Raw genomic sequence first — 21,120 nt, forward strand, 5'->3', positions numbered from 1 at the left:
AAAATATTCTCTTATGATCAACTAAAACAAAAGTACAATACTCTTCAATAGCAAAAAGAATCAATTAAAATATTCTGTTATGATCAACTAAAACAAAACTATAATACTCTTTAATAGCAAAAATAATCAACTAAAAAGCTTTTATAGCAACTTGAATTACCAAAGTATTTTTTCTTCAAAACAGTAATAGCAAAAAGAATTATCATAAAGAATTTTATAGAAACTTTAATAGGAAAAATAATTTCATAAAGAATTTTTTTGATAGAAACTAAAATAACAAAAATCTGTTTTTGAATATAATGATAAAACACAGTAATATTAAATAGTAGGAAAAAGAATTACTCAAAAAAATATTTTTATAGTGAAGTTATTCACAAACTAGTGATTCATGCAAATTTCAAATAATTCGAATTTAAATTATTCAAATTTGAAAACTAGTGCCACTAACAGATATTTTATAATTTTTTTGACCTAAAATCAAAGAGAATAAAAAAAAAGAAAAAAAAAGAAAATAAATAATGCAAAAAACAAAACAAAAGTACTGGAAAAAAATAAAAATAAATGCCGCCTAGTAGGCCACGCGGCGTGCACTTGACTAGAAACCCATATGTACATGGGCCAGGATGCAGGCCCGCAGGCCCAATAGGCCCAACATAGCAGTGACAAATGGTAGGCAAGTAATGCCTGCAAATTAGAGAGGAGCTCAGCACCTGAGCCGCAACGCAACAAATAAACAGGTGCTGAGCTCTCTCAGCTAGCAGGTGGGACTAAACTCCCACCACACCACAGGTGTGCCACACTTTCGTCCCGGTTGGTGGCACCAACCAGGACCAAAGGCACGAACCGGTACGAATACCCACCTTTGGTCCCGGTTCGTGCCACCAACCGGGACCAAAGATCTTTGCTTCCCGCCCTTTGGCTGCTAAAAAGAGACCTTTGGTCCCAGTTGGTGGCACGAACCGGGGTCAAAGGTGGGTATTCGTCCCGGTTGGTGCCACAAACCAGGACCAAAGGATTTGCAATATAAGCCAACACTTAGCGTTTTTCAGATTTCATCTCTGCAGTTGCCTCCGATGACGCCGCCATGCTGCCCGAGCTCGCCGTGTCGACGCCGTTGACGCCATCTGCCCCGTCGACGCCGTCAGGCTGCTGGACCTCGTCGTAGACTCCCTCGCCATGCCCACTACTAGGAAAAGGCCTACTAATGGCGCACCTAATTTGGCCATTAATGGCGCATTAGTGGTGCGCCATTAGTAGCACGCCATTAGTATATTTTACTAATGGCACACCGCTGGTGCGCCATTAGTATCTGGTATACTAATGGCGCACCTCAGATGCGCCATTAGTATATACAACAGTGCGCCATTAGTATGCCTCCCAGGGGGCCATGTATACCCAGGTGCTTTGGCATACTAATGGCGCACGACAGCAAGATGCGCCATTAGTAACTTCGGCATACTAATGGCGCACTGTTTAGTGATGCGCCATTAGTATCCTTTGGCATACTAATGGCGCATTATGATGTGATGCGCCATTAGTATGAATATTAGGTTTTTTATTTTTTAATTTTCTGTTTTTTGCACAGGTTACAAAATGTATAATTGAACAAAATATAGACAGCACACATCAACAACAGATTCATCGAATACTATAGAAGATTAGTCTCTGAATACAATTCATCATTTTAGTCTCCGAATACAAGTCATCATATTAGTCTCCGAATTGAAAAGACCGAACAAAGATAGAACATTATATTACAAGTCTCGAGACCGCGAGTTTGTCTTCACATCACAAGTCGATATCGATCATCTAAACTACCATCACATAGAAGAGAGCTGCGGTCATCACGATGAGCATCATCACGATGAAACTCGTCTTCATCCGGTTCCTCCAACGCTCCCTCCCCTCTCCCGCTAGATAGCGGGCGTATCTAGATTCGGCCTCGGCCCTAGTGGCGTACCCTTTGTAACTGTTACCGCTGAATCGGTGAACCTGTCTCCAACACTCCTCCCAGTCGTCGTAGACTCCGGGAACCTTACCCTTGTACACGACATACCACGACATCGCTATGCAGTAGCCAAACGAAACGTTAGTACCAATTCACAGACAATACATAAGCAATATATAAGTATGCAACAGAACGATCGGAAGAGAAAAAGCAAGACATTAATAGCATCGATGTATAAGTTGAATGACTCTCGAAACCAAAGAGACATACTACAAGTTCATTAAAGTTTAATTACAACATGAGTCAATCAATGTTTCAGAACTAGACACAGCATCACTGCTTTAGACTCGACTCAAGGGACCGGAGCATGGATGAAGCCACCGTCTATCGTGGGAGTCATGAAAGAACGGGCGTTGTCAGCCTGCATTTGTAGGATTGTGTCGATGTCACTGTTGGACGGTTGATTTATGAGGTAGAACTGCCCCGCGGTACGAAGGACATCTTGATGGATGATTTCCGCAAACTCCGACTGGATGTGAAAGAATTCTTGTCTGATGTCCGCGTCCTGGACTGCCGACACGCTCGTGGCCCAATCTTTGAGTCTACTCGGTAGTAGAAGTTGATGATGGTCCCGTACGATCGCCCGCATGTGATGGATGGCGTAGTAGGCACCCTTCTGACCGCCAGGCGGCTGCTTGACGCAGCAGGACGTCGTATTGTGGGAGAACATGTGCTTGCCGTACTTACAAATAAACATGGTGAAGGTGCCTCCAGATTTGACGTAGCCGGGGAGAACATCATCAAGAACCTTCTTGACATTTGTGTAGTCTACGTTCGACTGATGGTCCGGGTCAAAATACGTGGCCATGGAATATTTGGGGCTTAGGAGGATGAGCGTGCAATGTGTGTCACTGCAGAAAACACAGAATGTTAAAAGAAAAACGATCGAAATCTAAGAATTCATATGTTACGGGGCGGTTGAGGGGAGGACTTACTCGGGAAAGTAAGGCACGAGGAAGTTATCCTTATCTTGGTTTGCCAGAATGACGCCTTCGAGGTAAGAACTCGCGACTTGCCGGTCCCCAGCGCTGCCCAAGATCTTGGCATGCATGTAGAAGGGGTCGACTATCACGATGTCCGGGGTCTTGTCGCGAATGATCCGCATCTCCATACTCAGCGAAAATAGCCGAACGAAGGTGTAGTGCAGCGGATGAAGGTTCAACATAGCGTGGATGTCATCAAACCGCAGGACGATCGTACCCCCGATGGAGTTATCCACAAAGCCCTTGCCCTCTGGCACCTTGGCCGTGAAAACCGGGTATGCCACCTCCTTCTCTCCGAGACGCCGCTTCTCCAAAGAAAGAACACTGTCATGCAGACTCCGCATAGCACCGGTTGCAGCATCGAGCATATTTCTCGGTAGCATCGGCCTACCCGCCACATGCACCCTCCTCGAGATATCCTCAGGTGAAGGTGGCCCGTCCGGAGCATGGATCGTACTCGGTGCCGGCTGGCCCGCACCCTTGTTAGTCTTTCTTTCGCGTGCCTTCTTCTTCTCCTGTTATGGGACCGAGTTCTGCTCACAGACCGCCTTCTTGAGTGTGTTGGGGCTGATCATATTTCGCACCTCGCCTATCTGAGGCTCGGTGAAGTCGGCAGCTGGAGGCGTCTCCTGAGAGCTGAACTGCAGACGACGCTTGTTGCAACTTGGCTTCTCCGCGGTACCAGCTAGATCGCGCACGTCTTTTGTTGGGTTGGGTTCTTGAGAAGGAGGCCCCATGAAGTCGCCACCATACCCATGATCGGCAAAGTACTGATCGACGTTGGCAAATGTATCGTCGTCGTCGTCGTTCTGATCCTGTGCCATATGCATGTTTGGATCCAGTGGCATAGGGATGTCCGGCACCGTTGCGGCGGTCTTTCCATGGGGCCGACTTGGCGCCGGCACGACTGGTGGTGTTGTCTTTGGGGTGGTGTCCCCCGCCCCCAAACGAATCTGGCTCTTCGGCCAAAGCAGGGGCCAGCTCAGGCAGGCGCTGAGGGTCATCACGTCATCATCGTCGGCCCCGACAGGTCGAATCGGAGGTAACAACTCATCGCAGCCTGGCAGCACCCGAACCAGTTGAACCCTAAACAAGTTGGGTGGCATCTGGGTACCGTGGAACAAGGGGTTGCCCGGTTGAACGATTTTGCCCTTGGCGACATCGACCAACTCGTTGTTCACGAAGTGCAGGAGAGTGCACGGAACGTCGGCGGTGCCCTGCGAAAACATGTAGGGCGTCAGGGATGCCCAGTCAAAGGCAAGGAGATGAAGTCCTCGGCCGAGAGAGGCTTAATTAGTTACTGTGATGATGGCGTCGAGCTCGGCTAATGTCGAGGCACCGCCAACGGCGGGCGTGCAGTTGACGGAGGGGCCGCTTGCTGCAGAGGTGCCGGCCGACGTACACCCGGGTGCATTAAGCTCCCGTGCCGGCGTCGGAGACACCAATGTCGCCTCCGCCGGAGACACCAATGGCCCCGCCATCGCGTTCTGCGAGTTGCTGGCCGTGAAGCTAGGAATCGGGGGCGGCCCCTGTTGGCCGCCCGCAATCCACGCACTAATCCCCTGGATCAAGGTAGGCACAATGGCGGTGATCGTCGCTCCGAGTTGTTGTTGCACTTGCTCTTGGACAATCTCCGGAATCCGCGCCACCTGTGCCCTGAGTTCTTGAACCTCGCGCGCCTGGCTTTCCGAGCTGGTCTTTTTCTCCTTTCGCCCACCAGTGTTATAGTATGACGACCATTTTGTCGACAAGCCTTTGCCGGCCACACGACCAGCTGACGTCGGCTTACTGAGCTTATCCTTGTTCTTCATTACATTCAACGCCCTATTTAGAGTGGTGTCCCAAGGGTTTCTCTTAGTCGACCCCGCGCTACTGCTTTCAGTCGCCTGCGGAAGGAATGTGAACCATTTAGAAATTTGGCTTCATTAATTAGAATGCAACCATATGGAGCTAATTACGCGGGGGTGTATTCCTTACCAGAACAAGCTCAAGCGCCCTGGTCTTCGGATCCGTGGTTAGCTCCTTTGTTTTCAGGTCCTTCTTGTACCGGGCCCTGACAAAGTTCCTGGTCTGCTTCTCACCGTATTTATCGAAGAGGAGCGGTAGGCCTTGCTCGGCACGGTCCGCCTCCTGCTTGTCCCATATAGGCTCCGCCACTCTGTAACCGCCGGGACCGAGTGTGTGTTCCCCTAAGTTCAGCTCCCGCATTTCTTTCCCCCACTTACTTGATTCGGAGCTTGCGGTGCTCGAGCAATTGATCTTGAAGTCGTTGTAGTCATCTTCGGTGATCGAAGGATTTTTCTCCTTGATCTTCTCATAACTCTCACCTTTCTCGATCATTCTCTTCACATTGCTTTTCCAAGTAGACAGGGCCGTGCTCATCTTCGTGAGGGCAGCCCTGTTCACTTTATTCCCTTTGAGGCTTGTGTTTTCAAATTCAGCGGGGAACTTGTATCGTTCGTGCAGCTTCGTGAAGAGGAGGTTGCGCAAATTCGCTCGGTCAGGATGCCTGAGGTTCTCGGTGTTGATCGAGACGGTGCTCCGGAGAATGCACCCGAGCTGAAGTGAGTACCCCTTGACTATTCGTTCGGGCGCCGTTGGATTCCCGTTGGAGTCCACTTCAGTAACTTCCTCCTTGAGGGTGCGGAGCACGGTCGGGCACCGGTCCTTCCGTTGCCTCTTCGGTTGGCTGCCATCTGTGCGTGCGCCGCCATCATCAGTGGTGGCATCCTCGGCGGCACTATCAGTGGTGGCATCAGTGGGGTCATCCTCGGCGGTACCATCAGTGGTCTCAGGATCGGTGGGGAAGGCGGCGTCCTCATACAAGTGAGGTTGTTCCTCCATCTCCTAGGACAGCTCCCAGAATTTCTTGCCGCCCGAACCCCCGGCCTCATCGTTGTTGGCCATGTTTCTCTATAAATAGGAACAAAGTTTGGTCAAAAAGTTGGTTATTGTCAAGGAACAAGATCATGGTCTCATCATTTAGGGTTTGTCGACACCGAGGCATCCTAAAAGCTAAGCTTTTATCATTGAGGGTTTTTCGACGCCGAGGCACCCTAAAAGCCTAAGCTTTCATCATTTCGGTTTTTATCGACACCGAGGCACCCTAAAAGCCATGCATTAGTCACAAGTACGCCGGGGCACTTAACTACTAAGATACCCCGGCCCATGCATTAGTCACAAGTACCCCATATGTCCTATTTTTAGCAAAGTCATGCTAAAATTCACGGAAAATTTTAGCATGACCTTTGCTGAAAATAGGACATATGGAGTACCCGAATTTGCCAGAACGGAAGTTAATCGACATTCCAGCAAACTCAAGGGCCTCTCGGGTGGACAAGGCAAAAAAGGCCTCCATCACAACATGGAAAATACATTGGCATGTGAAAAAAGGCCTCCATTGCTTAGGATGCAGGCAAGACTGAGCTGAAACAATCAAGGGAAGTGATCAGCAACAGTACGAAGGCACTGCCAGACGGTGCTCTGAGCCGGCTGGACACATATAAGAAACTAGAATGACTCAGTCAGGTCACTATGTGGCTGAGCCTCTTCAGTCCATGGTTTCGCTACTTATAATAAGGCCTGATGTATTGTAGTTTGAGTGTCAACAAGCAATGTGGTGTAAATATCCATGCCACTGCAATCTACACTGAAAATATGGGCTAAATTACACTGTAATTCTAGGGCATATTACATTCAACTGTAATTTACTATTGTCTATATTTACCAGGAGAGATTACACTGTAATTTACTAAATCACATTCTTAAATTACAGAGAAAACAACATGCAACTTTCACCTTTGTCCTGTTACTATCCAGGGAGAAAAGATTCTTGTTTTTACTCCCAATAAAAATCAGGAAAGCATCTACATCAATGAACTCTTAGGAAGAAGAAAGTGCAACATACAGTGAATGCATAAACAAGAAGAGTGTCAAGTACATAGTAAAAGAGATACCTAAAATCACATTTTACTAAATAAACTGCTCCTCAAGTTATGTTATGAAAAAACCATATTCAGTTTTGAGGCACCAACAATAAAGATCCTACACAGCAACAAATCAGCTAAACTAGCATTCCACTACTATCCACTAGATTGGATATTCAGTCACAACTGCTACATTTTCAGTTTTTTGAACAACAGATAACATCCTAGAAGATCCCATTTAGTAATCCTATAGCAATAAAAACACCAGAAGCCAAGCAAGGATACTTAGATGGAAATATTGCAATTTATTGCACTGAAATGTTGATCAAATGGCAGGCAAATTTCAGAGGAAATGGCCTCAACCTGCTACTGCTGATGTTGGTTTATGGTTTCATCAGTGAAAAGAATCTGTCCGTTTCATCAGTAAAGTAAGATGAATCCTGGAATTGTACATATATGCATTGTTGTTGTCTCTTGTTAGACTGTGATTAGCAAATTAATCAACAATCCCTTTGCAGCAAAAGACCTGCTGCGCCAGTAGTGATTCAGAACCCACATTGGTTTGTTGTTACTGTGTGTGTGTGTGTGTTTAATCAGACTACACAATTTGTTCATTGCTTCCCAGAACAAACTTATTGCTACCTCTGATCCAAATTTAAAAGGTGAGTGTGACCGGGACCAAATTTTATCATCAGAGCCCTCCTACAGTTTCTAGTTAAGAAAACACTAGTATTAAGAAATTAAAATAGGTATTACTAGAACTATACTGACATCCTAGATTGTAAATTCGATTGAACAAGATACGTATAGTTCAAAAAAGAATTAAGAATTATTTTGGCTAGTTGGCAACTCTGCAAGCGCAGAGAGCGCACAGAGACCAGCTAGCTTACATTGAGCCTCATCTGTAGATACCGTCAAGCGTTTCAACTTTCAAGAGGTACATTAGTGATTAGATAACTATATTATTATGAGTTTGGAAGGAAAATGGTAATCCATGGACGATCAGGAAGGCCAAAATGTACACATTAATCCAATACACAAAGACAGATTTACACTTTCTAATGCAAGCCAATTCATAAAGTCATACATTATTCAGATATATACTTTAAAGCCACTATATTTGCTTTGTAAATACAAGAAACCTACACGTGTATTGCATTATGCAGTGCCCAGTACCTAAGTAAAGTGCCATCATGGTAGAGAAGAATGCAACTGAACAGGAAACAGAGATAACCAAGTACGCGTAGTTCACACAGGGAAGAAGGGGAGAGGGGGAGAGGGGGAGAGGAGGAGGGGGAGCTCACGGGGGCCGTAGGGATAGGGCAGTGGGGCGCGGGGAGGATGTCGGGGACGAGGTCCGGGTGGTGGTGGTGCTCCGGCGACGGTGGTGTGGACGGGGCGGCGTCCGGGCGGCGGGGTCGCGTCGAGGCGGCGGGGCAGCGGCGTCGGGAGAGGAGAGGGGAAGGGGATCGAGGGCGAGGGCGAGGGAGAGAGAGGGGATAGGTTAATTTGGGTCGGGGAGCAAATATGGATGGGGACGGCACAATACTAATGGCGCACCACCCCTCGGTGCGCCATAAGTACATCCATACTAATGGCGCACCTCACCGTGGTGCGCCATTAGTAGTTTTTTATAAGACAGTAATAATTTTTTAAACTTGTTTAAATCATAACAGTAATATTTTTTATAAGACAGTAACAGTAATATATTTTTTTTATAAGACAGTAATAATTTTTTAAAAAATATCATCAAACAATAATACCGGTGGAGCGGGGGAGGGTGTGCGGGGTGCGGGGGGTCGGCGGCGGCGGTTGAGTAGGGGAGGGGTGCGGGGGGTCGGCGGCGGCGGTTGACCGGGGGGTGCTCGGCGGCGAGGGGGACCGGATCTGGCGGGGTGGGATAGCGATCGAGATGGAGGGGGATCGAGATGGAGGGGGATCGAGATCGAGTGTCCATGAAATTTAAAAATATTCATGATAGTTCAAAAAGTGCCCATGAAATACAATCGAGAAATGAAGGCTACGATTTAAATACAATCGATCTTAGCTAGCTATCTGTTCACAATCTTCTTGCCCTTCTTTTTCGCAAATGGAGTTCTTCTGTGGAACGGACGTCCTTTAGGTAGGATGGTCCTGCTTCTTCTTGTGGTGTATGCTGCTACTTCATCATCGTCGTCATGTTCGATCCTCGGGTCGCCGTACTTGTCGAAGTCTTGCTCATTGGCTACTCCATTCATTCCGATGATCTTCCTTTTGCCTCTCCTCGCGACAACATGACTGGGCTTTGACGGGTCGGTAATGAAGAAGCATTGGTCCACTTGGGAAGCCAGTACCCATGGCTCATTTTTCGCGGTGACGTTTGCGCCCGCGGTCTTGGATTTGGCTTCGGGTATAACCATGGTGGTGAAATACCGGTCTTCTTTTAGGACGCTCTTGGCCCATCTGACACGGAACATCGGGACCTTCTCTCCAGCGTAGCTCAGCTGCCAGATCTCCTCGATCCTTCCGTAGTATCTGTCCTTGTCGTTACCGGTGTAAGATTCCATCGTTACCCCGGAGTTCTGATAACCATCGCTCTTCATGTCCTTGGCCTTGGTGTAGAATGTGTAGCCGTTGATATCGTACGCCTCATAGGTCATTAGGTTATGCTCGGCGCCCTGTGACAAGGCGAATATGAGTTGTTTTTCCGCGGAAGAATCCTCATGTAAAGGGTACGACAGAAGCTTCTGCTTGAACCAACGCGTGAAACATGAGTTGTGCTCTTTGAGTATATCTCCGTCCGTCCTCTGTTGGCCTCGGTCATTGTACGTCTTCTTAATAAAGGTTTTGTGCTGTACCACCCAAGGATCGACCACATCTATGTGTTGTAGCACGACTAGGTGTGCTCTTTCAAAGTCGGCGAGTCGACCCTCGAAGTCGACATGCATTTCGCGACGACCCTCACGGCGACCCCATCCAGCGAGCCTGCCGAGGTGCCTGTTGACGGGAAGACTAACGGGGTTCTCGATGCCTAGATAATTCGTGCAGTAGGAGATGCACTCTTCGGTCAGAAAGCCCCTGGCTATGCTTCCCTCTGGACGTGACATGTTGCGAACGTATCCTTTGATGACACCATTCATCCTTTCGAACGGCATCATGCTGTGCAGGAACGTCGGCCCGAGTTGGATGATATCGTCCATGATATGGACCAGCAGATGCACCATAACGTCGAGGAATGCGGGCGGGAAGTACATCTCAAGCTCGCATAGTACCACCACGATCTCTTCCTGTAGCCTTCTGAGTTGCCTCACGCCAACAGACTTCCGAGAGATGACGTCGAAAAAGTTGCATAGGCCAAATAGGGTTTCACGAACGTGCGCGTCCATGATCCCACGGATTGCAACTGGAAGTATCGGCGTCATCAGCACGTGACAGTCGTGAGACTTCATCCCGCTGAACTTCAGCTTCGCTGGGCCTAGGTATCTGCTTATCTTCCCCGCGTAACCATAAGGAAGTTTTACTCCTATGAGGCAGGTGAAAAACTGCTCAATCTCCTCCTGACTTAGAGTGAAGCACGCGGGAGGGTAGTCATTTCCGGTCTTCTTGGCCTTCTTGCCTTTGCGACGACTTTCCGTGTCCTGCTTCGCCTCATCATCATCATCATCATCATCATCATCATCATCATATATAGCGTGAAGCTCCTGCCTGATGCCCATTGATTTCAAGTCTGCCCTTGCTTTCGGCCCATCTTTGGTCCTCTCTGGCATGTTGAGCAGGGTACCAAGCAGACTCTCACACACGTTCTTCGTGATATGCATGACATCAAGGCTGTGAGGCACACGGTGGATCTTCCAGTACGGCAAGTCCCAGAAAACAGACCTCGTTTCCCATACCTTCAGCAGCGGCTCTGGCGCCTTTCGCTTCTTTCCCGGCTCTGGCGCCTTTTGCTTCTTTCCCGGCAGTGGGCAGTCTTTCCAATTTTTCAACAGCTCGTCTATTTCCTCGCCGCTCCTCGTACGCGGGCGTCCTCGGGGTTCGGTTTCACCATCGAACAGATCCTTGCGTTTTCTCCATGGGTCATCGTCGCGAAGCCACCTTCGATGTCCCATGAACACGGTTTTCGAAGACCCGGGATCTCTATCTAGCTGGCGATACATTGTGTCATCCATGCACCTGACGCATCCAGAAAATCCGTGGACCACCTGCCCCGCGACATATCCGTAACCGAGATAGTCGTGCACCGTCATGAGCAGCGCGGCTCAAATAGGGAAATATTCTTTCTCTGCGGCGTCCCACGTATTGGCTGGCGTTTTCCACAGCGTGTCAAGCTCCTCTTTCAGCAGCCCCAGATACAGATTGATGTCGTTCCCTGGTTGTTTCGGTCCTTCAATTAGCATACTCATGTGAATGTACTTCCTCTTCATGCACAACCAGGGGGGAAGGTTGTACATCCACACAAACATAGGCCAGGTGCTATGTGTGCTTCTCTGGCTGCCAAACGGATTGACTCCATCGGTGCTCGCGCCCAGCATGATGTTCCTTGGATCGTTCCCAAATTCTGGGTCTTCGAAGTTCAACGCTTGCCACTGGCTCGCATCCTTAGGGTGACTCAGCATCTTGTCTTTTTTATCTATCTCCGGATCATTTGCGTCATCTTCTCGCTTCTTCTCCTCCCTATCCACGTGCCAACGCAGGAGCTTTGCTAGCTTAGGGTCCACGAAATACCGCTGCAGACGAGGAGTGATGGGAAAGTACCACACCACTTTTCGAGAAGCTTTCTTCCTCTTCTTGTATCGAGTGACGCCGCACACCGGACATATGGTAGACTCCGCGTGCTCGTCCCGATAAATGATGCAATTGTTCATGCACACATGGTATTTCACGTGCGGTAAATCCAGAGGACACACGATTTTCTTCGCCTCCTCCAAACTGGTCGGGCACTTGTTCCCCTTGGGAAGACGTTCGTGCCAGAATGACATGTTCTCGTCGAAGCATGCGTCGGTCATTTTGTGTTTTACCTTCATCTCCAGAGCCATGAGCGTTACTTTCAGGCGGGTATCCTCGGGCCTGCATCCTTCATACAATGGAGTAACCGCGTCTAACTCAAGTTGATCCATCTTGACTTTCTCTCGAGCGGCAGCTCTTGCGTAATCCGTCTGCTTGAGAAGCAGCTCTTGAATATGAGGGTCCTGCACCCAGCCCATCGATGGTCCAACGTCGTCTGCTCCGCCGGCATCATCATCTTCATGATCATGCCCGTCGTCTACTCCGGCATCTTCCTCATCATCATGTCCTGCATCTTCTACATGATGACTGTGTACAGCATCACCGTCATGATCATCTCCTGGGGATTCTTCGTCTTCTCGCCCGCCCGAGCCGCGGTGGTTGTCTTGCTGCCCTTCCTCATTTCTTGCCCGGTCCCCATGGACGACTTCGTAGTCCTCTTCATCACCTTGCCACCGATAGCCATCCATGAAACCACGCAAGAGCAGGTGGTCCCGCACCTGCCCGGAATCCGGGTCCGCAATAAGGCTCTTCAGCTTGCATCTTCGACACGGACATCTTATCTCCGTCTCGTTCTTTTGAAGCATCTCGGCCTTCACGGACCTCAAAAACCTATTCACGATGCCTTCGGTCATCGTGCGGACCATGGTCGCCTGCGGGGTAGAGCAAAACGATATTTTAGAACCAAGAAAAAATTTGGCATGACTTTCCCTAAAAATAGGACCAAAAAGAATGCTTAATGCCAAAATTCTCGCCGAAACGGAAATGAATCAACATTCTGGCAAAATATTGGCAACTATCGCATTTCAAATACCGGTACACCTCCAAACACAAACACATATGCAACACCACAAACATATGCAACACCACGAGCATACATAGATCTAGCTAGGCCATAAAAAGTGCATGTGCACATTGTTGTAGGGAGAACAACATAAATATAGCTTCCCCCCTTACTTACCTATCAAAACAAGGTAATTTAACCACTTAAATTGAATGAATCTATGGTGGAAATGAGGTGAAAAAGAGGAGGCACCCGAGACAAGGAGGAGGTGGAGAGAATGAAGTGGGAAGAAAGTGAGTGTGGGTAGGAGAGGCTGTCCAAAATATCTTGTTGCTGCCCACTTACTAATGGCGCACCAACTCTAAATGCGCCATTAGTAATCCAGGTCACTAATGGCGTACAATCTGGTGGTGCGCCATTAGTAGTTTTGCAAAAAAAAAATTACTAATGGCGCACTGCACCACAGTGCGCCATTACTAGTTTAAAGTAGTAATGGCGCACGGTGGAAAAGTGCGCCATTAGTAGTTTTGCAAAAAAGGGAATAAAAAATATAATAAAAAAACAACATTAGTGGCGCACTTTCCGGCTGGTGCGCCATTACTAGTTACAACTAGTAATGGAGCACTTTGTCTGGATGCGCCATTAGTATGTTTGGACAGGCGCACTAGTTAAAAAAAATTTGATACTAATGGCGCACCCTGGGCCAGGTGCGCCATTAGTAGTTTCAACTCTAATGGCGTATCAGAAGGTCGTGCGCCATTAGTATATACTAATGGCGCACCGCTTGTCTGGTGCGCCATTAGTTTCAATCCCATCTATAGCCCTTTTTCTAGTAGTGGCCCCGACCACACCGCCCTCACCCCTACCCCGACCAAGCCGCCGGTGCCATGCCTCTACATCACCCTGCCCCGACCACGCCGCTGTCGCCCCTGCTCCGACCATGCCGCCGTCGCCCCTACCCTAACCATGCCGTCGTCGCCGCCCTCTACACCGCCGCTGCCGCCCTCGGTCAGGCCGACGCCCCCTTCCTCCCTGTCCTCTTCTCCCTATTTTCGTTCACATATATGATGATATTTTTGTTCATAGATGATATGTATGTGTATATGATTATGTTTTTTTGTTCAGATGTATGCATGGATGTACATAATGAGATGAATGATGAATTTTTTGTTCGTATATGTTTTTATAGATGTATTAATTTTTTTAGGTTGTTACTAGATATCGATTTTAGTTTAGTGCATTTTAAGTTTACTTGTACTGTTAGTGCATTTTAGGTTAGTAGATTTTAGGTTAGTGGAGAGGAAAAAGGAAAATAAGGGAAAAGAAGAAAAGGGGGAGAATGAAGAAGGAATAAGAAGAAAAAGGAGAGGAAAAAGGAAAATAAGAAGAGGAAGAAGGAGAAGAAGAAGGAGAAGAGGAGAGGAAGAACAGGACAAAGAAATAAAAAGAGGAAGAAGAAAAAAAAGAGGAGAAGAAGAAGAAAAAATAGAAGAAGAAAAAAAGAGGAGAAGAAGAAGGAATAGAGGAGAAGAAGGAAATTTTTAATAAGAATTAAAGTAGAGGGTCATGGATCACCGACGGGTCGAGGATCCCTGAGGGGTCGAGGGTCGAGGGTCGAGGATCGCCGAGGGGTCGAGAGGGGGACGTCGATCAACCCCCTCTCGCCCGACCACCTCTCGAGGACACCCAAACCCTAGAAACAAAACGTTGTCGATCTCCTACCCCCTCCCACCCCTACCACTACAGGAATCAGAAACTTTGCCGTCTGCCATGGCTGACGGCAAAGGCATGCCTGGCGGAGGGCAAAGGCCTTTGCAGTCAGTCAGCAGACGGCAAAACGTCCTGCTGAACGAGCACGACAAAGGGCACTTTGCCGTCTGCTAGCAGATGGCAAAGAGACCAAATAGGTATAAATTATGTTTCTTCTTATATCAATTCATGTTCACAGACAAGCACTCCATATCCAATAGCATATCCAACACATGTTACCAATAGTACCAAGTTTCATCCATACATATACATAGTTTCATCAATATTACACAGTTTCATCAATAGGTAGCAAGTTTCACAAATTCAAAACAAAAACTAAAGACAGGCACTCCGTATCTTAAATTATAGGAAACGACCTAAAACTAAATATGTATTTTCCTAAAAACTATCTTATTACTAAGATCTTCTCTAGATCTTCTTCTTTTCTTCCAACCTGCATATCAAAAACACTAAGAAAGAGAGAATGGGTTAGGAGTAAAAATGTAGCATTTCACTTGGTGAAATGCAATGCTGTAGGAGCCAGCACTTGAGATCAACACCAGAAAGTACTAAATTTTGAGAGATATCCAGATCCTGTAGCAGTACATTAAGAGCAAATTTTGTCGCTTGAGATATTCGACGTAAAACGGAGCAAGGGACAGGAAGTGGACTTCAAGACAAATAATTTTCTTTCATTATTTAAGACATAATCGCACAAGCAACTAATACTGGGGACCACATGGGAGGTGCTGCATTGATGGTTGTAAATACCCCAAGACTGTGTTAGAGAAGAATTGTCAGTTAAATATGTGTATCAAAGTATGAACGAAGATAAGGAATGATAATGTACATCAGATTACCTGCGTATCAATACTGTGTTACATAATTAGCTGAACAATGATAATGTACAACAGATTACCTGTCTACGATAGTGACGACCTTTGTTGTTTCTGTAGTACATGAGCAGCACACACTTGACCACCATAGCAGCTTGCCGGACCATTGTATCTGTGGAGCACAAAACATGAGTCAGCCTGATTAGAAATTTTAAGGAGAGAAGTGCTAGTTTAAGAGTTATGAACAGATAGAAATGGTGCATAAATTCCTATTATTCAACAAACATATGTTTTTTCCAAGTGAAACACGGGACAATGTTATCCACTTCAAAACAAAACAGAACACACATGTACACACATCATCAAGTTTTTCCACAAATGAGTTACTGATTGAGTTCAAGAAATGACCAAGGGCCTAATTGGTTCACAGGACCTAAAAACTCATAAATAGGAAAATCACTGGGTTGTAGTGTCATGCCCTCTCTTGATACAATATGATGGACATGATGTTTGAGTGCATCATAGAAAACTATAGGAGTTGCATATTACAATCATATGGAATAATTTGAAGCAGAGAGGACCCAAAAGGGGAAATCATGTTGTGTGGGAAAAGAGAATACCATTCACCGCAATGAAAAATATAGCATGTCAGAATGGTGGTATTTCTTTTGGAGGAAGCATCACCAAAGGTCTAACAAGGTCATCATTCATGTGCCACCAGTAGACTCCAAACTCATGAATGGTGAATACTTCTACAATCCCAATAAGCGTTGGCATTTTCCTATCCCCCTTAAATAAGAAAAATAAAGTGCAAAATTCCGCATGTCAGGAGAACATATATTATACCCACTGTATGAAGGTCGGATGCTGTTTTTGGCAGATGTCCAGTTCAGTTCACCGGCAATTTCTCAATACATGACAACAAACAAATTAACCTGAATTCTTGGCATCGTATGGTGTTTAGAAAAGTATGAATACATGGGTGGGGTGATTTAACAAATCTACTCAACAACAGGGGAAGCACCAGCACAACTGGCCAATTGCAGTGTTCAGAAACCATGAAAAACATCGGATCCCACACGACACAGGAAAGATATAGATCTGTCAATAGTTACTACCACTAGCAACATTTAGGTCCTAATCCAGATGTTATGTTTCTACCTTCCAGTGTCTTACTCTTGAACACAATATAACTCGATTGGCATTACATATGACTCGAAATCTTATACGACTGTTTTCACTTAACTGTAATATCCACCTACAGTTCAGATACCGTGCAATGGTTATTCCACTAGCGGACTAGCCTAAATCACAAGCCCAGAAGCAAGCAAGATGAATCGACAGAGAGGTAGCGACTCAAATAAGACCTGGTCTGCGGAAGTGAGCACACGGGCCTGGAGGTCGGGGACGAAGCGCGCGAAGTCGGGGTCCTTGGAGTTGGGGAGCAGCACCTCGGCAGCGGTGATGACGGCCTTGATGCGCTCCAGCGCTGGCCACGGCCAGCGGCGCACCAAAGAACAAGTTGGCCGAGAAAGCGAGGGCGGAGTGGGCCGGCCTCTTGCCCGGGAGGGCCTGAAGGACCGGAGATAGGTCCAGGCGCGCCAAAACCCTAGCCGTAGTAGAGGGTCGCGTGTGGTCACTGGAGGATGCGCGCGTTGGATCTGGTCAGAGGGGATGGAGGAGCGGGGCGAGCGGGTCACGTGGGTGTGCTGGGCGCCGTCGAATCCCGCCGGAGCTTGCCAGAATCGGCCGCCATACGTAGCTGCTCCGGCGAGGGAGAGGGAGAGACGAGCGAGAGAGAGAGGTGGGTGGGGCGAAGAGAGAGGGGCGGAGAGAGGGGATAGAGATAGAGGAGGTGTGGGCAACGGGTTTTTTTACCCGCAAAAAAAAGATAGCCCCCCTCTTTGCCGTCTGCCAGCAAATGGCAACGAGTCTTTGCTGTCTGCCAGTAGACGGCAAAGAGGGGGATGGACCATTGCAGTGTACTAGCATCCAGTGGACCCCACCAGCACCTCTTTGCCATCCGCTGGCAGATGGCAAAGATTTTTTCCCATCTGCCAGCAGACGGCACAGAAATGACAGATGGCAAAGACCTTTGCCATCCCTGATTCCAATAGTGTACCCGACAAACTCTCGAGATTTATAAGAGATTGATCAAGAATGCCCCCATAATGGATGTGCATAATTAAGTTGATCCGTATTTTTCCTGATCTCATCTACGCTTCTATATGTGCACGTTCTCTTGTGTCAAAGTATTGAACAAATCCACGGTTTCATAATTAACCAGAATTAACAGTCGCATGATGGTATGAAGCTCTCCAAAGTTATTTTGGAAAGGAGTCCTGATAGGATAATTCACTTTATGGTACGAAGTTTAGCAAAGGCCTTCCAAAGAGCGATATTCGAAAGGCTCTTGCTGAACTTCATACCAAAAAGCGAATTATCCTATTAGGAATCCTATCCAATATAAATTTGGACAACTTCATACCATCATGTGCCTGTTACTTCCGGCTAATGATGAAGCCATGGTTTTCTTCAATCCTTTGACACTAGACAACGTGACATATAGAAGGGTAGATGAGATCAGGAAAAATAGGGACCATTTTCTACACATCCAGAATGGTGCCATTTTGTTAAATCTGTTGTTTGACAATCATGAGAGAGGCGGTCCGGATGTCGGACATTCAAGAGAGAGGCGGTGTCGGTGTCAAAACTGGCAGATCTCGGTAGGGGGTCCCGAACTGTGCATCTAGGCCAGATGGTAACAGGAGGCAGGGGACACGAAGTTTTACCCAGGTTCGGGCCCTCTCGATGGAGGTAAAACCCTACGTCCAGCTTGATTAATATTGATGATATGGGTATTACAAGAGTTGATATACCACGAGATCAGAGAGGCTAAACCCTAGAAGCTAGCGTATGGTACGATTGTTGATGGTATGTTGTCCTACAGACTAAAACCCTCCGGTTTATATAGACACCGGAGAGGTTTAGGGTTACATAAAGTCGGTTACAATGGTAGGAGATCTGAACATCCGTATCGCCAAGCTTGCCTTCCACGCCAAGGAAAGTCCCATCCGGACACGGGATGGAGTCTTCAATCTTGTATCTTCATACTCCAGGAGTCCGGCTGAAGGTATAGTTCGGCTATCCGAACACCCCCTAATCTAGGACTCCCTCAGTAGCCCCTGAACCAGACTTCAATGACGACGGGTCCGGAGCACAAATTGTCTTTGGCATTGCAAGGCAGGTTCCTCCTCCAAATACTTCATAGAATATCTTGAACACAAAGATAGTGTCCGGCTCTGCAAAATAAGTTTCCACATATTGCCATAGAGAGAATAATAATATTAACAGAAATCTAATCCGCTGATGTATTCCGTGGTGCGACACGCCACGGCCAAGCCTTTATCTATTTAATTATCCCACCTCAGCGCGTTGTGTGAGGCGGTTTCCTTGGTACGTCTTGTTGAAGCAGAGATCGTGTCCCCTCATTTCGGGATTCTCATCAATACGGGCGTGGGTAACCCAACCGCGCCTTTGATTACGGCGCTTGGAGATAAGCAAGCTTTACCAGGCTGGTGGGGACATGTAGTCGCGTCCACCCATATAAGGGGATAAGGATCCATCTTTTCACCCATGCCTTCTTCCTCCTCTGCCTATCCATTCTTGCGTACTCGAGCTCCAGCGCCCAAGTCCGCACTATCACCTCGACCTTCTCCAGTCATGTCCGGAGCAGGAGGCAAGTGGATGGTCTCCTTCGTCACGGAGGGACACATCAAGAAGCTGAGGAAGGCCGGATATATGGCTAGCGACATCGTGCACCGGCTTCCCAAAAAGGGGCAGCTCGTCCCTACTCCTAGGCCCCATGAGAGGGTGGTATTCCTCCCCCATTTCCTCCGCGGACTGGGCTTCCCTCTGCATCCATTTGTCCAGGGGCTCATGTTCTACTACGGCCTGGATTTCCACAATCTGGCCCCGAACATTGTCCTCAACATCTCGGCGTTTATCGTCGTGTGCGAGGCTTTCCTCCGCATCCACCCCCATTTCGGCCTATGGCTCAAGACTTTCAACGTCAAGCCGAAGGTGGTGCGCGGCAGCCAGGCGGAGTGCGGCAGTGCCATGGTCGGCAAGATGGCCAACGTCCTGTGACTCGAGGGCTCCTTTGTGGATACCCTGAAGGGGTCGCAATCGTGGTGGTTTTACGTCACCGAGCCGCGCGATGCCGAATGGGTCGCACCCCCTGAGTTCCGATCTAGCCCCCCTACGCGGCTCACCTCCTGGAAGGAGACAGGCCTGTCTTGGGGTAAAAAAGGAGAGCTGACCGGACTCCAAACATGCATCCAAACCCTGGTGGACAAGAAGCTCAAGCTTGTCAACGTAGTCCAGGTTATGCTCATCTGCCTGATCCTCCCGTGTCAATGATGGGCCTTCAACCTCTGGGAGTTGGACCGGGCGCAACATCAAACTCTAAACAGGCTCTTCGACACAACGTACAAAGATGCCTGGAGGATGCTTTTCAAGGGCGCCGAGGCTCCCGCATCTGCTGCCGAGGATCGCGGATTCAGTGCTCAGCATCACGCTCTTGCGGTAAGCTGTTTTTGTCTTTTTACAGGGTATCAGTTTTTCACAGTTTGACTCTATGCGGGATCTAAGCTCCCTTATCTTTGACGGGATTGGGAGGTGACGTCCGGACAGATCAACTGTCCGGCTCCTTTGCCCGAAGGCCCAGCGGACGCCCACTTGGCGAAGCTGCTGGTTCCGGCACCCTATGTGGTGCCGGAGAAAAAGACCAAGAAGAAGGCCGCAGGGACTCGAAGGAGTGCCCGGCGCCAGGAGGTGTCGGATTCATCATCCGGCGGCTCCGAGGCGCATTCCTCCCGTGAAGACGAGAAGGAAGAAGAAGAGACCTCTCCCCTCCAGCGGGAGGAGAGAAGAAAAGGAAGGCCGCCCTCTCTGAGGAGGCCGGGGGATCCAAGAAGGGAAAGACCCATCCTCCGGACTACTCCCCCGATGCCGACGACGGTGGAGAGGAGTGGCAGCCCAGGGCCAAGCCCCTGGCGAGATCATAAGTATCCGGATACCGGAGTAATTCATAGTATTCGTTTTTTGCGCAGCTTTCCCTTATTTCGAAATATGTTTATGCAGCCCACCCAAAGACCGGCTTGACGCATCGTCGAGCGGCTCACTGGACACGTCGGATGTGAACTCGCTACCGACGGCTTCATCCCCCCGCCCTACGGACGACACCGAAGTGTTGTCCCCACAGGTTCCAAGCCGGGAGGAGGTGGTCCTGGAGGCGCCGCAAGGCGACCTCCCGGACTCTAGGAGTAAAGGGGATGAGACCCCCCAGGGCTCTAAGTCTGGCTCAAGGCCGGACGCCGCTCCGGAACCTTCAAAGGTTCCAGAGTCCGGCGGGCGACCTCCTTCCAAGAGGATCAAGCCCACCGTGCCGGTGACCCCCGTCCAACCGGGGGCGCCGGATAATCTGTTGGAGGTGCTCGAGGGTGCCTCCATCGATGAGGTACACCGCACTATTATGAGTGCGGTGGTCCAGAAGGTTCAGTACGCCAAGAGCGGACTGACTGAAGCTTGTACTAGCCTTTTAACAGGCTTTGAGGTAAGTAAAGAATATTTAAATAATATTACCGCATAGACAGTAGCCCCTGATGCTCTGTTGGGCGTTCGGAAGAAAAGCCGAATAGAGGATCAAAGAATTCGCAGGAGTCTAACAAAAGGAGTTAATATGCGTATGCAGGCTTCTCTGCTAGCGTCCGCCGCACTGACTGCGGAAGTGGACGTGCTGAAGCAGAGCCTCGAGAAGTCCGAGCAAGAGCTCGGGCGTGCCAAGAAG

At 48.3% G+C, this 21,120-nt stretch overlaps 1 protein-coding gene across 1 annotated transcript; it reads right to left on the bottom strand.

Moving 5' to 3' along the window:
- Positions 1 to 1,035: 1,035 nt before the first annotated feature.
- On the bottom strand, positions 1,036 to 4,802 carry LOC125514002. Its single transcript, XM_048679241.1, has 5 exons — positions 4,434 to 4,802; positions 3,576 to 3,800; positions 2,944 to 3,458; positions 2,704 to 2,859; positions 1,036 to 1,198 (listed from the first exon to the last, which is right to left on the bottom strand). Exons 1-5 carry the CDS (start codon positions 4,800 to 4,802, stop codon positions 1,036 to 1,038), a joined length of 1,428 nt encoding a protein of 475 aa, XP_048535198.1.
- Between the last annotated feature and the right edge of the window lie 16,318 nt (positions 4,803 to 21,120).

The sequence above is a fragment of the Triticum urartu genome, chromosome 6, assembly GCF_003073215.2.
Source record: "Triticum urartu cultivar G1812 chromosome 6, Tu2.1, whole genome shotgun sequence".
Classification (NCBI taxonomy): domain Eukaryota; kingdom Viridiplantae; phylum Streptophyta; class Magnoliopsida; order Poales; family Poaceae; genus Triticum; species Triticum urartu.